Source organism: Ursus americanus, chromosome 12 (assembly GCF_024610735.1).
Source record: "Ursus americanus isolate L20-20 chromosome 12, mUrsAme1.1.p, whole genome shotgun sequence".
NCBI lineage: Eukaryota > Metazoa > Chordata > Mammalia > Carnivora > Ursidae > Ursus > Ursus americanus.
In genome coordinates this window covers 26,322,138-26,346,175 of record NC_142138.1, presented here as the reverse complement: position 1 = coordinate 26,346,175, position 24,038 = coordinate 26,322,138, and the positions used below count along the sequence as shown (strand labels likewise).

Here is a 24,038-nt window from a genome sequence, read left to right as displayed (position 1 = left end):
TACATTTGCAATAATTGTGGGTATATGTCTACTTCCTCAAAATGCTAAATGACTTAGAAGCGTCATCATGATTAGTCATGCTTGATGATCTTGAGGTGGTGTCCCAATTATTCTAGCCTTCCTACTAGACACCATGTTTCCTTGTTTTCTGTATGCTGAGCAAGTATTTCTGCTTGTACACAAAGTAAGATCCAAAAGCTCCATGGTAATATCCAATAGGAAATCATCTAATCTATTTGATTTTAACACAGTTCTGTTCCATTAGATGTAATATAGCTATTTTCCAAATAGCGTTGGCTATTCTTATTTATGATGTCCTGATCTGTCCACATATTACCTAATGACCCTCAAAACACCATTAAGCATAGAGACATCAAAAGTATATTTTCCTTTATCTTGGCCTTAAATTTCCTAGAGGCCTAGAAAAAAGAGAAACAGTTTATAAGATCGTGGATCATAATATCAAAGCAAATTAGGATGTGAGAAGCAGAGCTTTTCCTGGTACTAAGATGCACAAAGAATTTCTCCCATGGATCCTCAGGAAAGTTGATACATTGATTATAACAGCAGGACCTCAGTAACTTTTCTGATAAAAATGTAATGGGAAGTTTCATATGGCCTTTCTTATATTGTCTGTCAGTGAAGACTGGTGTGATAACACCAAAGCAAGGTTTGGTAAAGGAAATTCAATAGGAATCAAAATCAAGTAGTGCAAGTGTACAGCTTTCTAATGTACCGGCTTACTCTGAAAAGAAAAATTTTAAATAGCTAAAGAAATGAATGAATTTCCTTCAGGTAATCTTTTATGAATACTATTTCCGTATTGGAACTTGTAATAATAATTAAACACCAAAGAAGTCAAAGTTCTATTCTCTGGCCAGACCGTGGAGTAGAGAGAGTATTATTCACAGAAAGCCCTAGGTCACAAAGCTAATATAATAAGATGCTAAAAGGGAACCTTCAGCTGAAATCCTAAGGCAACAGATAGCAAAATGAGGTGTAATTCACATCACCTCTATGGAACTTTTAAAATGTGATTAACCAAGAACCAAATTAGAATACTCCTAAAATTCTCTCCTTCCCCGTAGGACTAAAAGCACTGGAAAACAGGGATTTTGATGTGCCCTCTTCAGAAGGAGCTGGGCTACGCGCTCCACCTCCTTACCAATATTTGGTATTGCAAATCTTTTTAATGTATCCATTTTAGTGGATGTACGGTAGTATATCAATACGCTTTTGTCTTTAAATTTACACAAAGAAAATAATCACTTCTTGTAGTATAAAATTCTATGGGTTTTGAAAAATGAGTCCTCATGTATCCACACCACAGTCAAGATACAGAACAGTTTCATCTCTCTTAAGAAATTCCTTCATGCTGCCCTTCTGTAGTCCTCCAGCCTCCCATCCCCCAACCCCTGGCAAGACCTGATTTATTCTTTACCTCTATCTCTTACCTCTACCTTGCTGTTTCCAGAATGTCTTATACATGAAACCATACATGTAGCCTTCTGAGACTAGTGTCTTTCATCTAATAAAATATATTTGAGATCCATCCAAGTTATGTATATGTGAATAATTTTATTGGCAAATGGTATTGCATTATATGGAGTTACCACAGTTTGTTTACTAATTCACTGGTTAAAGTGAGATATAAAAACCAATATGAACAGGGGCATCTGGGTGATTCAGCCAATTAAGTGTCAGACTCTTGGTCTCAGCTCAGGTCATGATCTCATGGGTTGTGAGATAGAGCCCCGAGTTGGGCCTTGCACTCAGCACAGAGTCTGCTTGAGATTCTCTGTCTCCTCGCTCCTGCATGCTCTCTTTCTCTCTCAAATACATTTTAAAAAGCTTAAAATGTTAATATAAACATTTGTATATAGGCTTTTGTGTGCATTTTTCTAGGAGTCAGATTGCTAGGTAACACAGTAAATGCATGTTTAATTTTATGAAAAACTAGTAAACTATTTTCCAAAAGGACTGTATCATTTCACATCCCTACCAGCAATGCAGGAGAGATGCCAATGCTCTCCTTCCTGCTAGCACCCATCAGTTTTTGTTTGTTTTAGCCAGTCTAATACATATACAGCAGAATCTCATTTTGATTTTTTCCCTAATATTCTTAATGACTAATCATGTTCATTATCTTTTGACATGCCTACTTACTACCTAAGTATTTTTAGTTAACAAAGTGTGTTGAAATTTTTTGCCCATTTCTTTATTAGGTTGTATGTTTTTTTGAGTTTTGAGAGTTCTTATATATTTTGGATACAAGTCCTCTGTCTAATATGTAATTTATAAAGTTTTCACCCATTACATGGCTTGCCATTAATTAATGGTGCTTTTTGCACAGCAAACATTGTTTACTTTTGATGAAATCCAGTTTATCAATATCTTCTTGTATGGCTTGTGCTCATGGTATCATATCTAAGAACTCTTAGGCCAAGTCAAGGTCATAAAGATTCTCTCCTTTGTTTTCTTCTAGAATATTTATAGTTCTGTGATTCACCTTTAGGTCAATGCTGATTGCTGAGTTACTTTATGTATAAGATGTGAGATATGGGTCAGAGTGGACAGTCTTGCCTTGACCCTCATCTTGGTTGGGAAACTGTTTACCCTTACATCATTAAATATGAGGTCAGATGTAGGGTTTTCAGAAAAGTTTTTGTCAGGTTGAGAAAGTCCCATTCAATTCTCAGTTTCCTGAAACTTTTTATTATCTTGAACGAATATTGAGCTTTTTCAATGATTTATCTGCATCTAGAGATATTTGTATATTTTTGTTTTTCTTCTTAATATAGTGAATTACATTGTTTAATTTTTTTAGTTGTACAAACCAGCCTTTCAATCCTGGGATAAACCACACTTGGCCATGGTGTATTATCATTTTAAATATTACTGGATTTGTTTACTAAACATTTGTCAAAATATTTTTGTGTCTATGTTTATAAATTTTTTCTTTTTCTTTTGGTATCTTGAATTTGATATTAAAGTTAATGCTACCCTCATAAAATGAATTGGGGAAATTTCCCCCTCCTTCCTTTTCATAAAAACTTTGTATATGTGGTATTATTTCTTTCTTAAAATCTTAATAAACATGATCCTGAAGTTTTCTTTGTTGGTAATTTTTTAACTTACAAATTCAATTTCTTTTCATTGAATGTATATTGAATATTTAGATTTTCCTTTTCTTCTAAATCAGTTTGAAGATTCATATCTTTCAAGGAATTTGCCCATGTCATCTAAATTCTTGAGTTAAATGGTAGGTAGTTTTTCTTCTTAATATTTACTTAGTAGCCATTCAGTTGTTCTTGTAAGTATAGTAATGTCCTCTTTTTCATTTCTGATATTGGTAATTTGTGTGGTCTTTCTTTTTATTCTTTATCAGTCTGTCTAAATTTTATCCCTTTCAGTGATCTTTTGAGAGACTAGCTTTTGGTTTCATTGATTCTCTCTATTGATTGTCCATTTTTAACTTTGCTGATTTTCACTATTATTTCCACAACTCTATTCATTTTAGGTTTTGTTATTTTTCTAGCTTCTTAAGGTTGAAGCTTACAGGACCGATTTTAGACTTTTATTCTGATGTTGTACTGTTGTCAACTGGATTACATAGTTTCAGATAAGAAGTCTGAAAAATACATATTTCTCTTTCTTCATATGTAATAAGTATTTTGTCTCTGGTTGCTGTTGCTGTTTGGATTTTCTCTCTTTCTCTGACTTTCAGAAACTTGATTATGTGCATTTGAATGATTTTATTTGTATTTATCCTGCTTGGAGAGTTTTAACTTATCAGATTTGACATTTTATTGTGTGCATCAAATTTGGAAAATATTCGGCCTTTATTTCTTCAAAGATTTTTTTCTACCCTCTTTTGGGGCCCCAATATCCATATATAAGAAATTTTTACATTGTTCCATATGTCACTGAGATTCTTCTATTTAATTAATTATGAGTGCTTTTTTCTCCCTCTTTCAGGTTGGATATATACTATATACTCTTGCTGTGCTCTCAAGTTTAATATTTTATTCTTCAATGTCTAATCTGCTGTTAATTTTAGCCAATTAATATTTCACCTGAGTTTGTTTCTATGTCAAGAATTGTCATTGGATTATTTTTTTTTTCTATTTTCCATTCCTCTCCTCATTATAGTCACACTTTACCCTAAATACTTGAACATAGTTATAATGGGGGCTATTTTAACATCTTCGTGTGATGGTTCTATCATCTCTATCACTTCTAGATCTCCTTCTATTGACTGATTTTGTTCCTAGTTATTCACAGTTTCCTGCTTATTTGAATATGTAGTAATTTTTTTAATTGGATACTGAACATTGTATTGTTAGCCTGTTGGTTATATAGGGTCTATTTTATTCCTTTAAAAAGTGTCCTTCCTTTTTCTTACATGAAGCTGTATAATTTAGAGATAATTTTGGTCCATTGAACCCTGTTTTTAAGCTTTAAAGAGCAGATCTAGAAGAGTCTTTGCTCCAGCTTTTTTTTTTTTTTTTTTTTTTTAAGTCCCACTACTAAGACATAACCCCTCTGGAGTCTCCACTGAATAATTACAGAAGCCTGCCCATTCTGGTCAGAGATCAAACATTTCATCAACTTGTTCAAGCTCTGAGAATTGTTCAGCTTACAAATTCTCCAGTTATTCTTTTCCCAACATTTTGGGATTTCTCCCTATGCATGTACAGCCTTGTCTGCAGTAAAGACAAGAAAGCACATGTAGGTTTCTATAGTTTTTTTGGTCACTATGTGTTCCTTCTCTCTAGAACTCTGCACCACTACATCCAGCCCCCGTGGCCTGCCAGAATTCCAGTCTTTCTTTGCTCAAGTCAACAATATCACTGGGCACAGGGAGGTGAAAATTGCTTCTAGATAGAAAGTTATGGAGATCAATTATAGGACTCACCTTGTTTGCTTTAGGGATCACAGTCTTGTGCGGCCTATTGTCCAATGTCTGAAACAAGTTGTTTTATATATTTTATCCATTTCTCTGGTGGCTTATGGCAAGGAGGTAGGTCTGATCTTTATTCCTAAAAGTAACTGGGGGCAGAATTCCAGAGTTCTTTTTAAAATACAGTATTTTAAAATATTCAAATCTGTTGTACTCTTTTGCTTACAGCACTGTGTATTATTATTTAAGTTAAAGGGCAGACATGTTCCTTCAAAGGCATACCAGGTCTTCCACTACATGAATGCTCTGGCCCGAACACATTTTTTGAATCTTTTTTCTTGAAGTTATACCAGCGCAATTATGACAGCATAGTATCTATATTTACCCCAAATATATTTATCACTTTACTGAAATTTCCTGCTTATATTTTTGTTTCCACTGTAAACTATAAGCTCTTTGAAATGAAAACAGTTTTATTCACTGGTCAGTGATCTTGCCACAAATAATGTCATTTGAATGGAAGGAAAGGAGCCAGGCAGGCAGGAAAGAAATGATTGTGAGCTGACTTAAGAACTTTCCTTCATTAATGTCTGATAAACTATTATATATATGTAACAAAACAAATCAAAATGCTGAGCTTTTTATTTACTGGTGACTTTTGTTTGCTTCTGAAATCTCTGTTGCAATCATTTCAGTAGGTGGCTTCCATGATTTTATCTGCCTATACACCCTCTCTCGTTGCTTCATCAAACCCCACTACTTCTGTGCTCTAACAACACTTTCCTGAATTACATTACCTGTTAGGTTTGCAGTACATTCTCCCGAAAAGCACTTGCTTCCAAAAGAATGTCTTAATTAAATTTATTTTTCGGAACTTCACTCATATTTTTCAGAGGTACTAATGAACTCAGCAACTTTATCAGTTCAACCACACATTTTCTTTTCCTGCTGTTTTTGAAAATTATAGGCAGATCACAAGTTGTATGTGCAAAATAACTGCAAGTTCACTGAACAAGTGTGGTCGGCAGAATAATGGCCCACAGAGATGTCCATGTCCTAATCCCTGGAAACTGTGACTAGGTTACCTTACATGGTAGAGACTTTGTAGATGTGATTAACGTTAAGAACTAGAGATGAGAAGATTATCTTGGATTAAGCAGATGGTCTCAATTGGATCACAGGAGTCCTTAAAAATAGAAGAGGAAGGCAGAAGAGTCGTTCAGAGAGATGCACCTGGAGAAGAGGCCCTAAAGATTCAAAGTGAGAGAGGACTGAACCCACCATTTGCTGGCTTGGAAGATGAAGGGGCTATGAGGCAAGGAATGAGGGGATCTCTAGAAGCTAGGAATCACCTTCTATCAAGGAAATGATATTCTTAGTACCATAGTAGCAAGAAACTTAATTCTCCCAACAACCTGAAGGAGCAAATGAGCCTCCAGAAAGGAATCCTGCAGTGCTGACACTTTGATTTTAGCCCAAGGAGGCGCTGTATGAGTTCTATATTGTTGCTGTAACAAATCACTACAAAGTTAGTGGCTTAAAACACTCCTATTTTACACTTCTATAGTTCAGAAATCTAATACTGGTCTCGCCAGATTAAAAGGAAAATATTGACAGGCTGTGTTCTTTTTTTAGTTCTGGAGGAGAATCAATTTTTTGCTGTCAGCTGAGGGCCATTCCCAGTTTCCAGAGGACACAGCTTTCCTTGGCTCGTGTTCCACTTCCTCCATCTTCAAAGTCAGCGGTGGTGATTTCTCACATCACATCTCACTGACCCACTCTTCCACATACTACACTTACAGACTCATATGATTGGACTGAGCTCTCCATCATAGTCTCTTAATCACAGGGTACTTAACACATTTGCAAAGTCCCTTTTTCCGTGAAAGCTAATAGAGTCCCAGACTCCAAAAATTAGAACATGAGTATCTTTGGAGGACCCTTTATTCCAGTTACCATGGCCCTGTTCTGGACTTCCAGTCTACAGAACTGTCAGATAATAAATTTATATTGTTTTAAACCAGTAAATTTGTGGTCATTTGTTATGGCAGCTATGGAAAACTAATAATTCAGAGATTAAATCAATATCCATATAGTGCTTTATAATTCTGAGAGCAAGGATTACATGTATATGGCCTAATTTAGTTCTTGCAGTGAATAAGCATTTTTATTATTACCATTTACAAGTGAGAAAACTAATGCAACATTTCAGTGGCATACAGTTCAGGCATGCAGGTTTTGGATCTGACTTTCATATCAGTCACTGGGTCCATTAACAAGATATTTAACTTCTTTAGCCATATAGAATCTTATTCTATATTACAGAACCTATCTGATGCATTTACCTAAGGTTAACTGAGGAATTCGTAATGAAAAGCATTTATCAGAGTACCTGGGTGGCTCAGCCACTTAAGCGTCTAACTCTTAATTTCAGCTCAGGTCATGATGTCAGGGTTGTGAGACTGAGCCCCACATTAGACCCTGCACTCAGCAGGGAGTCTGCTTGAACTTCTCTCTCCCTCTGCCTCTCCCCCCACTCATACTCTCTCTAAAATAAATAAATAAGTCTTTACAAAAAAGAAAAAAGGAAAGTATTTATCATGGAAATTTACACATAATAAGGAATCAATAAAAGGTAAATATTATTTTTATTTATAGTGTCATGGGTAATAATTGAATAAGAAAATTAATCTTAATGAAATGTCATATTTTCTGGATGAAATTTCTATCATGCCCCACACTGAGCAGGGAGCGTGATGTGGGGCTCGATCACAGTATCCTGGCATCATGACCTGAGCCAAAGGCAGATGCTTAACCAACTGAGCCAACCAGGTGGCCACACAGAATTTTTTTAAAAGATTTATTTATTTATTTATTTATTTGAGAGAGAGAGCGTGGACGCACAAGCGGGGGGTGGGGGGGCAAAGGGAGAGGGAGAGAATCTCAAGCAGTCTCCCCACGGAGGATGGAGCTTGAGGCTAGGCTCCATCTCAGGACCCTGAGATCATGATCTGAGCCCAAACCAAGAGTTGAAAGCTCAACTGACTGAGCCACCCCTAGGAGCCCCTATATCACAAAATTCATAGTATAACAGAAAGATAAGTATTTTAAAAGTTGCTAATAGTTAAATAAGTAATAGCAAACAAACATGTATACGCCACATAACATTAGGGCAGGCTTTTTTATTTTATTTTTGAAAGTATGTAACATGAAGCTACTAGACTGAGTAGTGACTAAATCAGGAAAGGTTTCTCTGAGGACATATTGCTTAATCAGAGACTGAAAGATGAGAGTTATCAGGGTGAACTGAAGGATAAAGTATCTAGGCAGCAGAAAGAGGAACTATGTAAGGAGAAAGCGGACTGTAAGGACCTGTCTCAGCCTGTGATCCCTATCAGAAACTCAAAGCTGAAAGTTATCCTTCAATTGCTGTTTTAGACCAGTGATTATCTACATCTATATACCAGTGATTATACACACACACACACACACACACACACACACACACACACCTCCCAGGGACAAACATTCAATAGATGTGAAATAGAAATGTTCATGTAACATTGTAATATTGAAAATAAGTTAGACCCTAATAAATTTGTTTTTATAAAGTTTTGCAATGTTTTTACCTTTTCACATGATGGGCTTCGTTTTTTCCTGGCCAGCTAGGTTATTTAATCATGGTATAATATATCACTTTTACCCATACTTTAATTTTCATTTATTATCCCCTTACTTTATAATTCAAGTTACACTTTAAAAATTCTTGGATGTGAATAAGGATTTTGTCCTCCTATGTTTCAATAGTTTTTATAGACACATTTAAGCCTAGATAATCTTCATTGTGGGGATGAAAATAAGATAAAAAGAAAGAAACGATAGAAAATCAATATTATATTAGTGTATGGAGTCAGATAGGGCATTAGGTTGAACTAAGAAAATAGTTATAAAATAAAATCAGATTTTAAGAATATGGATTTGAGGGCAATTGCTGCTTTTGTAAGCTCACCTCTGTGTAACTGAAATAGCTTATCAGCCAACTATCATCTCAGAAGTGTAACTCTTCCCTATCTACAATTTAGGAGCAGCCAGATAAAAATGGAGAAGTGATGTAATCATATATACTCTAAACACTCCAGGTTTCAATTAACAAGCTCATAGCTACCTGAGGGCAAACAGTGTAGTGACTGATATTGGCCCAGACAAGGGAGCCCACAGGAAAAACATTTTTTTGTTAATTGACATAGATTTTGGATTTGGAGCACCATGACCAAATTTCATTTTGCTTTATTCATATGAAATTGAATCTTCTTACCAGTGTTCTAACTTCTACAGCATTACAGTAGTTTTGGCCAAGAGAGTAAAATGAAAACAAGAATAAGGTTGACTTTTGAAAACAGACCATTTAATGGAATTATTATATCATTTTTCAATTCTCTTTGGCATGGATTGAGATGTGATTTTTCAAGACTTGTATAAGGAGGGAGAAGAGCCTCCCCCCACCCCAGAAATTCACATAGGCTCATTCTTCCTCTACCGCGTCTCTGATAAACAGGATCCCTCCTGCCTGAGTTTCTGTTTTCAAATAAATAAAAATTCTATTATTTCAGAAAGGAGTCTTTTTTTCCCAAATTTCATTCATTTGCAAGTATTTTTTTTCATCTTTGATTATGTCCTTATATTTTTACTCTAGTGCTATTTTTAGTCAAATAAGAATGTTTTCCCTGGAATATTAAAAAATAAAGATAATTTACTTTTTTTACCACCACTTAACTTTTAGTTTGAGAATCACATTTTTTTCCTGAAGTTTATTGGATAGGTTATATATATTATCTATAGTGTGCCTCCCTTAAAAACTTAATAATTTTGGAAACTGAAATGCAGCGATGGTTTAATGTATCTCTATACTCTTATCAAGCCATCTGGCTTGAAACCTTGAGAATGAGTATGAAATTTTCCCAAAAGAAAAGCAACATTTAGTTAGGTTAAGTGTCAACTTGCTAGCTTACACTGTATAAAAGTCAGTATGTACCAAGCCATATTAGTGAATTTCATCTACACTGCTAGAAGGTTGTTGAACTCAATTACAGAAATGTGCAGAGCTCTGTTTGATGTGCGACGAGGTTAGGAGACCACAATCAATTAAAAAGAACACATGTATATCCTGTTCTGGGGAAACAGTTGTTCTAGTATCCCTTGTTCAGTTTCTGCTTTTTTCTCTGACTTTTCCTCTGAACATAGAAGAACAAAGGGTTTAATAATGCCCCAGTTTCATTTGGGATTGTTTTGTCAGCAGTATCTAATAGGAAGACATGAGATTGTTATTTTATTTGAATGAAGCCTCAGGCGGCTACAATTAAACATGCTGCACTTTTTCCTTGTAGCAAAACCATTTGAAAATGGACAATATTTGGATATTTATGGAATTACAAGGGACCAGGCCGGAGAATATGAATGCAGTGCGGAAAATGATGTGTCATTCCCAGACGTGAAAAAAGTAAAAGTTGTCGTAAACTGTAAGTCCTATAACCTTTTGTCAACATAACTTTAGTGAAAAGATGAATATCTGAAATATACTGTCTGAATTTATGTTGCTGTTTTTTAAGAGGTGCTCTTATTGATAAAGACCACCTACTGATAGTGAAAGTGTGTACATGTTAGAATATCGATCAAATTGTTTAATGTAACATTAGTTGTCCCAAGTAATCCCACAGTAATTCAGATTGATGTGCAGATGGAAACGTTTCCAATAGCGTCGTAGTCCCCGGCATTCTAAACTATTGTATCTCTATCTCTAGAGTACTGTAGACACGTGGCATTTTCTTTGTTCTCTTGAGTTTCACCTGGAGTATATTCTGATTAAATTTAAGTGTGAAACTCCCAATCAAACCCGATGGAAATTAAATTTGCTCGTCTGTACTCAAAGAGAAGAGCTGTTGTGATATTTCTATGGCTTAGGTTATTCAATTCTACTTAGTTTAAAAAATGTTGAGAAAATGAATCAAGAATTTTCCCACGGGCATCATTATTAGGGAGTTAGAATAATTAGAGATACCTGCAGAACTACTGATGCCATTATGTGACACCCTCTCTAAATGCATCTCAAACACTGATATAAGGTATTTTTCACTAACATCCTATTTTATCTTATGATCCCAATAGTAATGACTGAAATAGTCTGTACTTTTCAAAAATACCCCCTTATTAGTCTTTCAAAAGTTTTCACATTGTTTAACTTATTCAATAAGATACTATTAGGATAACAGTATTTTACCAAAGGTGTTTATAAGCTACAGCTTCCGATTTTTTTTCATTCCACTTATATACCTTTCTGTACATGGCCATTGCTAATAATGTACATATCATTAGAAGAAGGAATCATTCCAAATATATTCCAAAATGCTTAAACTAAGTAGTTTCTTTTTTCATATTAATATGAATCTTTCAATTTCATGGGCCAAAAAATAACTATCAAAACACACCTGGCAGTGGAGTGTCTGCCAGGGCAAATCACTGCCATCAACTAACATTTGTCAATGACTAATCCATGTATTTGGGGTTGAACTATCTCTTTGAGACTAAACAAATGTGCATAATACCAGACCAAGAGGCAGCTTCTGGGGCAGAGTTTCTCATATTCTGTAGACAAATTTTAGCAGATTCACCCAAGAAGCTCACCAAAAATGGAACTCAACTCTACTGACTAAGAATCCATGGGGTATATGACCTGGAAATCTACATTTATAATAAGTTTCCACTGATTGTCAGGGCTCATGTTTCAGGGGGCTACTACTGCTCATCCCTCTGGAACTCGCAGAAATAGAGATAATAAGCAAGTAAAAATTCCTGATTATTTTATCACTAACTGTATTTATCTGAATATGAGTCTACTGATTTTATTGTTGGAGGGTTGGAAAAAGGTAAAAAGAAGTAATATTTTTAGCAGTGAACACTAAGAAATGAAAAAGTAGAGTCAAACTGTCAGATAAGCAAGGCACTCCCCCAGTAATGCATCCCCTCCAGCTCCCAGCCCCAGTACTTCTCTAAAAGTCTCTAGTGGGCGGGGCGCCTGGGTGGCACAGCGGTTAGGCGTTTGCCTTCGGCTCAGGGCGTGATCCCAGCGTTCTGGGATCAAGCCCCATGTCAGGCTCTTCAGCTGTGAGCCTGCTTCTTCCTCTCCCGCTCCCCCTGTTTGTGTTCCCTCTCTCTCTGGCTGTCTCTATCGCTGTCGAATAAATAAATAAAATCTTTAAAAAATAAATAAATAAATAAATAAAAATAAATAAAAGTCTCTAGTGGGGATAGAATAGAAAACCCAGCTGTTGTATGGGTTCTCATGGGCCCATGCTCCATGTATAACCCACACTTTCCTTTGTATTCACACTTTCTCTTTCATCCTTTTTATCCCTCTGTCTTTACTTCCTTGTCACTTATCATTTAATCAGATCCTTTTTTTTTTTTTCCTGGAAAACTGGGAACCATAGACAGAAAGGTCAACTAAGGAGGCAGACATGTGGAGAGAAACTGAAGTAAAAGAAAAATATACCAACCAAATTAGTCAACATCTAAAGGATCTGGGTGGAGAAGAGAACCTACTTATAAAGCAGAAGGACAGAAACTGGGGAAACGAAATGTCAAGAACTGTGAAAGATCTGCCACAGTTTCATGGATGCTGGCAGAAAACAGAGACAAAGGGCTGTTTGTGACTCACAGTGATAGCGGTAGCCAGAATATTGTCTTTTTATTTTTTATTTTTTATTTTTTTACATCAGGTCCCCAAGCTCCAGTTACTACAGGGTGATATGATGAAGGCTAGGTGACACCTATACACACAGTGGGTTTATGTCATAGCTGCAGCTCCCTAAGCTTAGGAAACTCAGGGTTTTTTTTTTATTTTTTGTTTTTTTGTTTTAATAATGGCAGCAAGCAAACCTGCCCTTTGCTGCAGAGGGAGAACTTATCTTTATTATACTGGACTGTAAACAGAACTGCTGTTTGCTCCATGGGGAGAACTACTTCTGTCTTTCAAGATTGTTCACTGTACAAACATTCTCAAAAAGTCTGGAACAAAAGTAAGCGTTCAGTGTCTCTGCTTCCAAGATGTGCAGAAATAGGAGAAACGTATGGCGAATTATCTTTCAACACAGCACAGGAGCAATAAAAGTTTGAAGCAGAGCCTACAGCTATTCCACTAGCTGAAAAAGAAGCTTCGGTGGTTTTTGTAGGGTGCCAAACACCTGTGAAGAGGTAGGAAAGACTTTGTTAATCAACTTTAATTTAAGAAAGAAAACAGGAAGAAAAGTTTAAAAAAAAATTAAGGAAGTGCTTTTAAAATTATAACTAGAGGGGCACCTGGGTGGCTTACTCGGTGGAGCGTAGGACTCTTGATTTCTGCTCAGGTCATGATCTCAGGGCGGGCTCCAAGCACGGCAGAGAATCTGCTTGGGATTCTCTCTCTTCCTTTCCTGCTGTCCCTCCCCCTCCTCTCTCTCTCTCTCTCTCAAATAAATAAATAAATCTTTAAAAAAAAATAAATTACAACCACAGACTATCTTTTTTAAGAATTAATTTCAGTTAGATCAAGTATAGTCATAAATGGAATTATCAGTGACCACATAATATTAACAAAGCTCACATCTTTTTAAAAAGTGAACCCAACAGGACTGTTGAATGATTTTGAACAATCAGTTTTGTCTTCTGCTCCTTCCCAAATTATGCCTCTGCTAGCTCACCTTTGCCTAAATGTGCCATGAAGAATTGTGTTTAATACTGATTGACTAATTAGATTTACATCTGTGGAATTAATATTTTATGTAAGTGATGAGTTCTGGCCAGACTTCTGGTCAAGACCTAAATTTTGCCTTAGTTTGGAATGGTTATGTCACACAGATATCAGTGATTTCTGAGCCGTGTGGGTGTGTAAGTGTATGCCTATATATGTTCTTGGTGATGAAGAGGTTTGGAAAGTGTTAATTTTATGAATTTGTCCCTTTAAAAGTCAAAAATCGAGCGCTATCTATGAATTTTACTGAGTTGATTTCCCAAAGGAAATTAGCCAAAGCCTACTGAATAAACTTGAGTTTGTCAAATCCCAAAATTGAGCACAGTGGTCTATGTTACCAGCACGGAACTGCACATCTCCTGATAACCTGACAATTCCCTGATGATAGAATCGTGCCAAGTTGAAGGCAGTGCTTCTTTTCACTGTTATTAATCAATATGATGTGCATATAGAATTGCAGTAGCTTTGTGAGTTATAATTTGAGGAGAAACTTTGTCCCTTTTCCCAAATGGGGTTCAAGATGAAATGTAATAAATTTTCATAAACTCTGGTAGATTCGGTTATGCGGTAAGTTAATTTGAGAAAGAGATTTAGGTTCCCTTCAAGTTAGAAGTGTTTAATATTTTACTATTTATCTAAAATGTCTTCTGTATTTAACACACACACACATAAACCACATACATACAATAAATAATGTATTTGCCACATACTTTTTACCTATAGGACTTTGATGGGGATTTCTGTTCAATTTAATTAAACAGCAATTTAGTGGAATGATTAATATAATTGACTATATTTTATATAGATTGGGCGAGTTGGTTGATTAAATAAATCAGCCAATTATGAATTATTTACAGAAAGCCTTACCATAGATAGGAAGAAATTTATAGGATAGTAAGATCTATGCAAAGCTTGTTTCTGAGTAGGGAGATTCTGTAGGTGATTATTCTCCTTGTCTTTATGTGTATTTACTTTTATTCTTTTATATATACATATAAATTTATATTTGTAATATATATACATATGCATATTATATATACATATATACATATAATGTATATTTGTATTTATATTTGTGTAAACATATATATACACGCATCTATATACATATGTACGTAAGTATGTGTACAATTTTCTTGTCAAATTGAAAAACAAATGAAATTAATAAAAAGGACTTTTGACCTTTATCATAACCAGATCTTGAGAGATTAAAACACATACACACAAGAAAGAACAAATTTTAAACTGGTTGATTAGCTAAGCCAGAGGGAGCTAGTGGATTAGAGTTGAACAGATTCTCTGTTTCAATTGCATCTGCATTCCATTCCTAGAAGCAGCCTAGAAGATTCTAGTCCCATAATTTTAATTGTTAACTAAAAATGGAAGGAGGAATGAGTTCCAAAAAGCTCATAGATTCAACTGAATTGGAAAAGACAGAAACCTGTGAAGATCTAGTTTGGAAAGGAGAGACCAGAGTTTAGAAAATCAGCAATGTTGACTCATTGGAAGCCAAAGCTAGAATCTGGAAAAAAGTATCAAAGACTAATAAAGTAATGTAGATCTCTGTAGGGAAGCAGAATCCCAGATATTAGGAATCAGGAAAGCCTGTAAGACCTAGCCCTTCAAAATGAATGTGTCAGTAGATGGGGTGGGTTCTCTGATCTTGGGACAGGCTGTTTGTTCTACGTCCCATCCATTCTTTCAGTTAGTAGGAACTGTTTGGAAAATAGTGGCCTGTAGTCAGATACTACTTATTTGAACACCTGTTGTATAATTTACTGGGTTTTCGGACCTTGGGAAACCACTTTACCCCTCTGAGTCTCAATTTTGAATTCTGTAATGTAGGGCAATAATACATAATCATCAAGGTTTGGGTAAGGATTAAATGAAATGATGTGCACATATGGTGTCTGGCTCACTGTAGACAATTGAAAAAATTTCTCTCTCTCTCTCTCTGGATATATTTACTCTAGAATGTTAGCTCTATGCAGTAAGGGATTTTTCCTTTCCTTTTACAATGATGTGTTGTTATCACATAGAACAGCACCTGGTCCATAGGAGGCACCCAAAAAAATAGTCGTTGATTGAGTGAATTATTAAAAAGATTGGTGTTCTCTTAGTGAGCCATTCTACCAGACAGAAGAAAAAAATATTGTTTCCTCCATGATTACATTTTTTCTCCCAAGACAATAAGTAAATAGTATGTTGAGTAATTTACTTCCAATACAACTTTTTAACCAAATTTTTCAGGTGGATTTAATAAAGATAACCTGACACTTATATAGTGCTTTCACCCAAAGAGAGGAAACACTAATTCCATTTTTTTTTACAGATAAGAAAATTGAGGTTCAAGGAGATTAAAACATTTAATAACTTCTCTTTTTTCAAGAACAAAACAGAGATGAACAAAAGAAGGTTAATTAACAACAACAACAAAATGGAGTCAACCAGATTAAGGCAAAAAGAGGTCTAGACATTATTTCAGTTTTCACTTATGACAGTCAGATTTTGTATTGATTATTTTATTTAGTGTCAGAAATTGTTTTTCACACACAATTTCTAGTAAAATAGAATTGAATATTCTTCCTATGGTCAAACAGTAAAGATATTTTTGGGTGTACTGTGAACTAAGTTTTCATCCAATAAATCATAGGCACATGTTTGTGCATTATTTTGCATCTTATACATATTCATTTATGCAAATGTGCACTTTATCTTCCAATATAACTAGCTCCAAACATGTGGGAAAGAATGTACCAATTAGTGTAACTTAGTACAATTGTATCAAAGCTTGAAATGAGGGGCCGCTGGGGAAAGGGAGGAGGAGGAGGAAGCTTTCTAGGGAAATGACCAGTTTTTTTACTCTATTCGTAAGTTTTCTCCGAAACCTTGCAAGTTAGGCAGACATCTCAGACTTAAGACTATAAGAAATAGCAGATGACAGACAAGTACATATCACCTCAAATAAAGAGAAAATCCCAGCATTCAGAGTTGGAATGGGTAAAATACTATTGTGGAACCAGAAGAAAAATGAGTATTATTTGAATTCATAATTACCACATTAGCTTTTATTTCTGGCTCCATTTTATGCCTCTACCTTACTTTCCATTTACCTCATCTTTCACATTTGCTTATGATTTAGGCTACTGTCCTGTGCTTTATGTTTTATTATAAGCTAATTAACATTTATCTGAAACAAGGCAGAGCATAAAAACTGCGTGTTGTTGTCTGTTAAATAAAGTACTAGTTAATATGCCATTTCTAGAGTAATAATGAAGCACTTCAATAAATCTGTATTTATATATGTATTTATTTACCTATTTACTTATTGCTTACCATGACACTATCAAGGTTTTAGGGCCGGGGATATTGGTCTTGAAGGAAAGGAGAAAGATAAGAGAGACACATGGTTATTATAGTGTGGTAAGTGCTTTGATAACCCCTCTTTAAGTACAACACAAGGCTATCAGAAAGACACAGCCTTGGGGTATCATGGAAGGCTTCTAAGAGGCCTGATCCTGATGAAATCTGAGGATAAAATTGAATTTGACAGATTTTTTTTTTTTTTTAAAGAAAATCAAGGAAAGGGGAGTCTCACACAGAGACAGCAGCATTTGCTTAATCCTGTTGGAGTCAGGGACAAGGCACTGCTTGGCCTGTTGGCTGCAGTGAGCTGGAGGAGACCAGAAAAGGGAATATGAAGGAGGGTGGGTACCTGAGAGAGAAGAAGGCAAGGCCCCATTAGATAAGAGTTCATGAATTTTCATAGGCAGATATAGATCCAGCTTCACAATCAAAGAATAACTATGAGATGATGGAGCTATTCAGAGATACATTTAAATACTAAGAAATGTATTTAAATATTTTTATTTCCTATATATATATATGGAGTATACTTGGATGATTTCTGGTTTGTCATTGCGAGGGCAAAACAAAGGCTTAACATGATAACTCTAGCCAACAGAGATATGAGGAACTAAAAAATTTGAAGGAAAAATCCCTACAGGCACGGAACATTGAAAATGAGAAACATATGGATGATCACCCAGAAAATGTATTTTTATTTTTTTCAGAAAACATATTTTTAAATAAAACATTTCTCCTCAATAGAACAACATAAAAATCTAAGAATTAAACCTGTTTTTTTCACCTTGGGACTTCCGTGCCATAAAAATTTCAGGTTTAATTCTGTGGTTTATATAATTCCTCAGTTGAAGTAAAACTATGTTATTAAACATGCAGTTAAGGAATACATGATTTCTTCTATTGAAGGAGGCATAATTGGTCCTTTGTTTTAAATCTTAGACATACACTTCAATTAATGACTAGTGTGCCAAGACTATTTTTACTTAATGAGGCTATTTTTACTTAATGAGTGTGCTTCCCAATTTAACTTAAATGTATTCTCCCATACTTTTATCTTAGTATTGAGAGTTTTAGTGTTAAGGGTCTATGAGTGATCTTTTACAGTTTTGTTCATGGAAAATCAAAATGCATCTGCAGTAAGCAAATGTGCATATTTTTATTATTCCTCTTTTTTTTCTGGAAGTGAAAGATGGAGCAATGCCCTTGCTTTAATACATGAGCAAAACTTTTTGCTAGACAAGAGTCTGTTTATTTTGTTTTGTTTACAGTTATTTATAAGTTGGCATTTATCAGTTTAAATATATACTTTTATATATAAAATAATAGGTATAATAGAGTTTGATTATCAACCAGTAGCAAGAAAGCAATTTCTAACAGGATGGAAATGCTCTAGGTCGAAAATGATTCCATTACAAAGGGATGAAAAGTGGTAACAGTTAGGAAGGGGACAAATATATACACACTTATATGTGTACTTCTCTAGCATACTCATCTAAATTCATGCTCTAGGAAGACCCCAAAGGGCCAAACTCTGAAAACTACAGGGTGGCTTCTTCTGAATATATTCTTCAAACTCATCGTGAAAGTTCAAACCTTGCACAAACCTACAGTGTATAGACCTGTGTTTATTTAAATCCAACATTATCAGCATATTTCCTCATGTAATTCATTTCTTTTTAACCAAACGCCAGGAGCCTTTCGTAAAATGGGAACAAATGAATTAAGGTTTTTGGGTCATTTCCCTACCATTAAGATTAAACTTTGCAGGAATTGTCAAGGATTTTTAAGTCTGCTATTGAACATAGTTGTATATTTTGTGTATATGTATGTTATGTGTGTGAAGGGAGTAAGAGGGGGGTGATTACTACGGTAGAAATAGTATAATTAAAGGGACTATGGGGGGCACCTCAGTGGCTCAGTTGGTTAAGCCTCGACTCTTGATCTCGGCTCAGGTCGTGATTTCAGGGTCTTCAGGCTCCGCGCTCAGCATGGAGTCTGCTTGAGATTCTCTCTCCCTTTCCACCATGCTCATGCAGGCCCTCTCTCTCTCTCTCAAATAAATAAATAAATCTTAAAAAAAAAAAAAAAGGCAGTATGTAGTAGAGTCATGGGAGACAAATTCGGAACAAAAGGCAGCAAATCGTGGGGAAACTTGCATTGCACGCTGGAGCACATTCTGCCACATGCCCCACTCATTCCTTTCTTCTTTTCCATATTCTTTCTTTCTTGCTTTCTCACCGTCATTCACACATTACTGCTCTTGCTCACTATCTTCATTTTTATTTTTTGGCTTCCTCCCCTCTCTTTCCCATTATTACTGCCCGTATATATAATCATAATAAACCAGTTTTTGAAAAGAACTTCTCACGTATATAATAGGAATCAGCAATGAATCTTATTCAGTCATCTCGGAAATATTTTAAATATACAGATTCCTGAATAACCACTCCCCATACTCAGTTTTTCAGTCTATATTATATTTACCTAAAAGCAAGTGGGTAAAACTTTTTTTTAATTTACATTTATGTTTGTAGATTACAGGGTAATGAGTATGAGACAGAAAGGCAGAAGATCTGAATTCTATTTTGTAACTCAGTTACTTAACTAATCATACAACTTTGGACAGAGAATTTAAAACTTCCACCTGTTGATCCCCCTATAAAATGAAGGAATCATATCTCTTAACATCCCCTACTCACAAGATCCTAATGCATTTCTCTAATCCAAGTATCCAAATTTTAGGGACGGCATGGATTCAATTCCTAGCAGGCGGGGAGTAAAGACTAAAAGGAACCGTTTGGCTTCAGTGTCAAACGTTCTAGATAATCTCATTATTTTACCTTGTGAATTCTTTGAGAAGTTATGAAGGATGATAATTTTGTTCTCTCATAGGTTATTGTCAAATTCAGACAAACTTGTTTTTCTTTTACTTTAAAATTTTAATTTTGTGGAAAGAATAAGTACAACAATGGAGAAATAAACTTCAGAGAATTTCAAAGAAAGGATTCTCTTTATGCAATGGACTGTGATAGAGGCTAACGAAAATAGGATTTGGAATTAAACATGATTTCTAATCCCCTCTCAGTCACTTTGGAGTATTGGGAAAGTTAGTTAACCTCTCGGGGGCAGTTTGCTTACATAAAGAACAAGATAATTATACCCACCTTAAAGATTTGTTCTGAGGATTAAGTGTTCTACATAAAACAATAAAGTGGGTAGCACAACACAGACAACTTTCGATACCGTAAATATTTGTGTCTCGCATGGTCACATTACCCTGTATGTCTACATATCTACCTTGCTCTGTGGCCTCTGTGGCCTGTCACCTGTTTGAGGAGGGACACTCCTCTTGGCCACCATTGTGCCTCAGATAGTACAGCACAGTGGTTAGAAGGATAGGCTCTGGAGCTGCTCACGCTGGCTTTGAACCCTAGCTCTGCCGCTTATCACTGCTGTATGAGCTTAGTCAAATTATTAAGCTCTGTGTATGTCAGTATCTTCAATTATTAAGTGGAGGAGGGGCACCTGGGTGGCTCAGTCAGTTTAAGCACTTGCCTTGGGCTCCAGTCATGACCCCGGGGCCCTGGGATCCAGCCCTGAGGGCTCTGTGCTCAGCGGGGAGCCTGCTTCTCCCTCTCCCTCTGCTGTTCCCCCTGCTTGTGCTCTCTTGCTCTTGCTCTCCCTCTTTCTTTCAAATAAATAAATAAATTCTTAAAAAAAAAAAAAGTGGAGGGGTATAAGGATTACCCCAGTTAATATATGAAAAGGTGTAGTGTACATTATTACTACTCCCAATACTCAGCACAGTGCCCGGGAATAAATGTCTGTTTGAATGAATGAATGAATGAATGAATGAATGAATGAATGAATGAACACGTGGAATTCTGTAGCTGATAATGACTATATAATCACCCTGATTCCCTCATCCTATGGATCTATGCATGTGTGTTCAGATGCCTTTGGAGGTTAGATCATAGAGTTTACAGAAGTCCTCAGAATGGAATCCTGAAATCCTGATTTTAGTTCTGAGGCTATTTCATTATACCCTCCTGACTCCATGTAAATCAAAATGGAATTTAATTATTTTCAGTAAACTGTGTAAACTCCAGAGACTTTCCAAAAGATAGTATAATCTGAAGGGTAAGGAGCCAGGATCGCTGTGTGCAATGAGGGTAAGATTTGAATAACTGGAATAGGCACAGGTGTGAGCTGTCAGAATGGTTGACACTGAGATCGAGTGAAGAACCAAGAAAATTAGGATTCTCAGTGAATAGATAAAGCAATCACAACAAATAATCCTGAAGAACGATGCTGCACTCAAAATAAGTTTGTTCACATATTGTCTGAAATGAGAGCTTTTGTTTAATAGTGAATGTAATGAAGTCTCCGTGTCATGTGGCCTGTCTGCTTGCTGTTACAGTCGGGTTAACAGCAGTTCAAAAAAACAAGCAAATAAAAACAAAACCAAAAAAGAGTGGGTAGGGGAAGCCCATCACCATGCTGGGGACATGAAACAGTTCTGGTTTTGATAGATAAAATGACTGATGATAAAGCTTTATTTAGTACACTCTGTGTTTCATGTTTACAATTTACTGCCCTGCTCTTATAGCCATGAGATCATAGTTCATTCGGTTTAGCAAAAGGTTAAAAGTGGTTTGGTGGCAATTAATATCTTACGCCCAGTTCCCAGTTGTTTCAGAGATAAGAGTTAAGAATTCGGATAAAATCTCTAAGTTTTTATGTAACATAATGAAACATGTGAGCTTAATGCATATTTATTCTTTTCTGCCATAAATCATACTTTTTTCCTAGTCTAAACAAATCGGCATTCTGTAGCCTAGAACAGATATTGAGAATGTTTCCGCATTTAGTGCAACCCACTAGTGTACATTTCCAGGATAGGGCGGAGGGGGTGTTATCAGTAATTAGGTGAATTTCACAAATGCTTCGCTTGTTAATGCTGTTTCATACTTGTGAACGTACTGGTTTTGCAAACCCTTCTATTGTTCTTTGTGGATGTCAAAAGCTCTCCAAAGCTCAAGGCAATTCACGTGCAGATGCAGTCATTGCTGAAGCCTCTCGTGAGCCGTTCTGCACAGGGCAACAGGAAATAGATGAATCTGAAGATTTATGAATTTTTTTGGAGGCAAGTTACATAACTCCAAGAGTCCAGTGTCCTGATAAAATTTTCTAGATGGCCCATGTGATAGAAATTTCAAGCTATTTATCAAAACGTGTTTTTAGATCCTTCCTGCATCCACTGCTTGGACTACAGTGTCTAGCCTGCAAAGGGGTTAGTTTTGGCACTGTGACTGCTTTCCAGTAAACGAAATATGAGCAGATGTGACCTGGGCCCCTTACAGGCTTGGTTTGTAACAACTTCCCAGGCATGCTTTCTTGCTGGTTTCACTTTCTGGCTAACAGGGATAGTAGCCCTCAGGGTGACCTTGAAAGTTTCCTTTTGAAGAGTACAAAGCCACCATTATCTTGAGCCCCAGATGGATTGTATGCAGAAGGCTACCCTGCCCTCTTACCTCATTTAACTCTTAATCTTCCACGATCTGAAACATTATGGACTATTAGATGAGCAAGAATTAAACTTTTTTGTTGACTCACTGCAAATTTCGGTCTGTTTGTCACTATACTTTAGACTCTCCTAATGCATTCAAGTCTATAGGCTCAAATCCTCTGTATACAGTAGGAAATTTTGAATCGTATCTTTCTTAAAAAAAAAAAAAAATCTAGCCCAGAAGCAATTATTAAAAGCTCCCTGAGAAGAGTAAGGAGATAATGGATCTCTCTTTCTTCCAAGGTGAAGCATAGCCAACTGAATTTATATTTGCTAATTTTGTCAGTCATGGTGAGAAAAAATAATCTATGAATATCATGCCTTTGAGGCTTCATATCACTTTGCTCAAAAAATACAGTTAGATTCAAAATAGCATATGGCCATCAACCTCTGACACGAACTTTCCTGAAAAAATATGACTTGAAGACAAAGAAAAAGAAACAATTGCTGCAAAACCTCCAAAGCCTAGAACAGACCCAAAGCCAATATTCAGAAGGAATTTCAACAAATCAAAAGCTCAGAGAGTTAGGAAAAAGCAAGCAAGCAAACAAACAAACAAAACAGAACCACAATGATGTACCTAGCTTAGTTTCAAGGAAGAAACAGCCCTGCCTGCCTGAAAGAAAACAGAATTTTCTCTCCCTCAGTTTCTGCTTCTTGGCTCAGAAACTTCCAGAATCTACAAAGGCAAAACTGGACAATTTCCACTCTGTGTATGGTTGCAACTTTTCAAGGCAGTCAGACTATTAGTCCCTTGCTTTTACCCTACCCTCCTTTAGCCACAGGTCTATTGCATTTCGAGGGGTGTGTTTTTAACAATTTAAAACTTTATATATAGGAAGAAAAAAAATGAGAAGAGTACTAGAACCAGGCCATATTGGGGATAGCTTTTCACTGGCTCCAAGTACTGTAGAATCAGGGACTAGAGGTAGAGGAGGGACTAAAGTAAATCTTGCAAATTATATTTGGTTCATCCCGCTAGACACAGGAAGGAGGATAGTTGCCACTACAGACATGCTCTGCCCTTTGGCCTAGGAAATGCCTCCAATCAGAAATCAGGAAGACAATGAGCGCAGTATTTAAACTACGTACCGTCTGCTAGGAAGCATCAGTTCAAATCAAATCCGAACTTTGCACATTAAGAGATCGGCAGTTGGGGGGCGGGGTGGGGAGCTAAGCAAATTCTCAAATATGCACCAGAGCAAGAAAAAAAAAGCGCATTTAAAAATAAAACTTGAAGATGAATATTTTATTTAAATGACTGGCTACAGCAAAAGGGAGAAAATGTTAGAAAATGTTTTTAACATATATATATGAAACAAGAAGAGATTTCCTCCCCAAAAATGGTATCACAAAATTATAAAGAGAGAAGAGGCTGAGATAAAGAGACAAGAGGAAAAACAATCAGGTGCATTATA

The 24,038-nt window shown here is 35.9% G+C and overlaps 1 protein-coding gene across 1 annotated transcript in view; it reads left to right on the top strand.

Annotated features, from left to right (window-relative positions):
- Positions 1-24,038, top strand: part of NEGR1 (neuronal growth regulator 1) — an 812,346-nt gene that overhangs the window by 531,588 nt on the left and 256,720 nt on the right. The window contains exon 4 of the mRNA XM_045802019.2: positions 10,288-10,419. Within this exon, the coding sequence (XP_045657975.1) occupies positions 10,288-10,419 (132 nt within the window). The remainder of the gene's footprint in view (positions 1-10,287; positions 10,420-24,038) is intronic.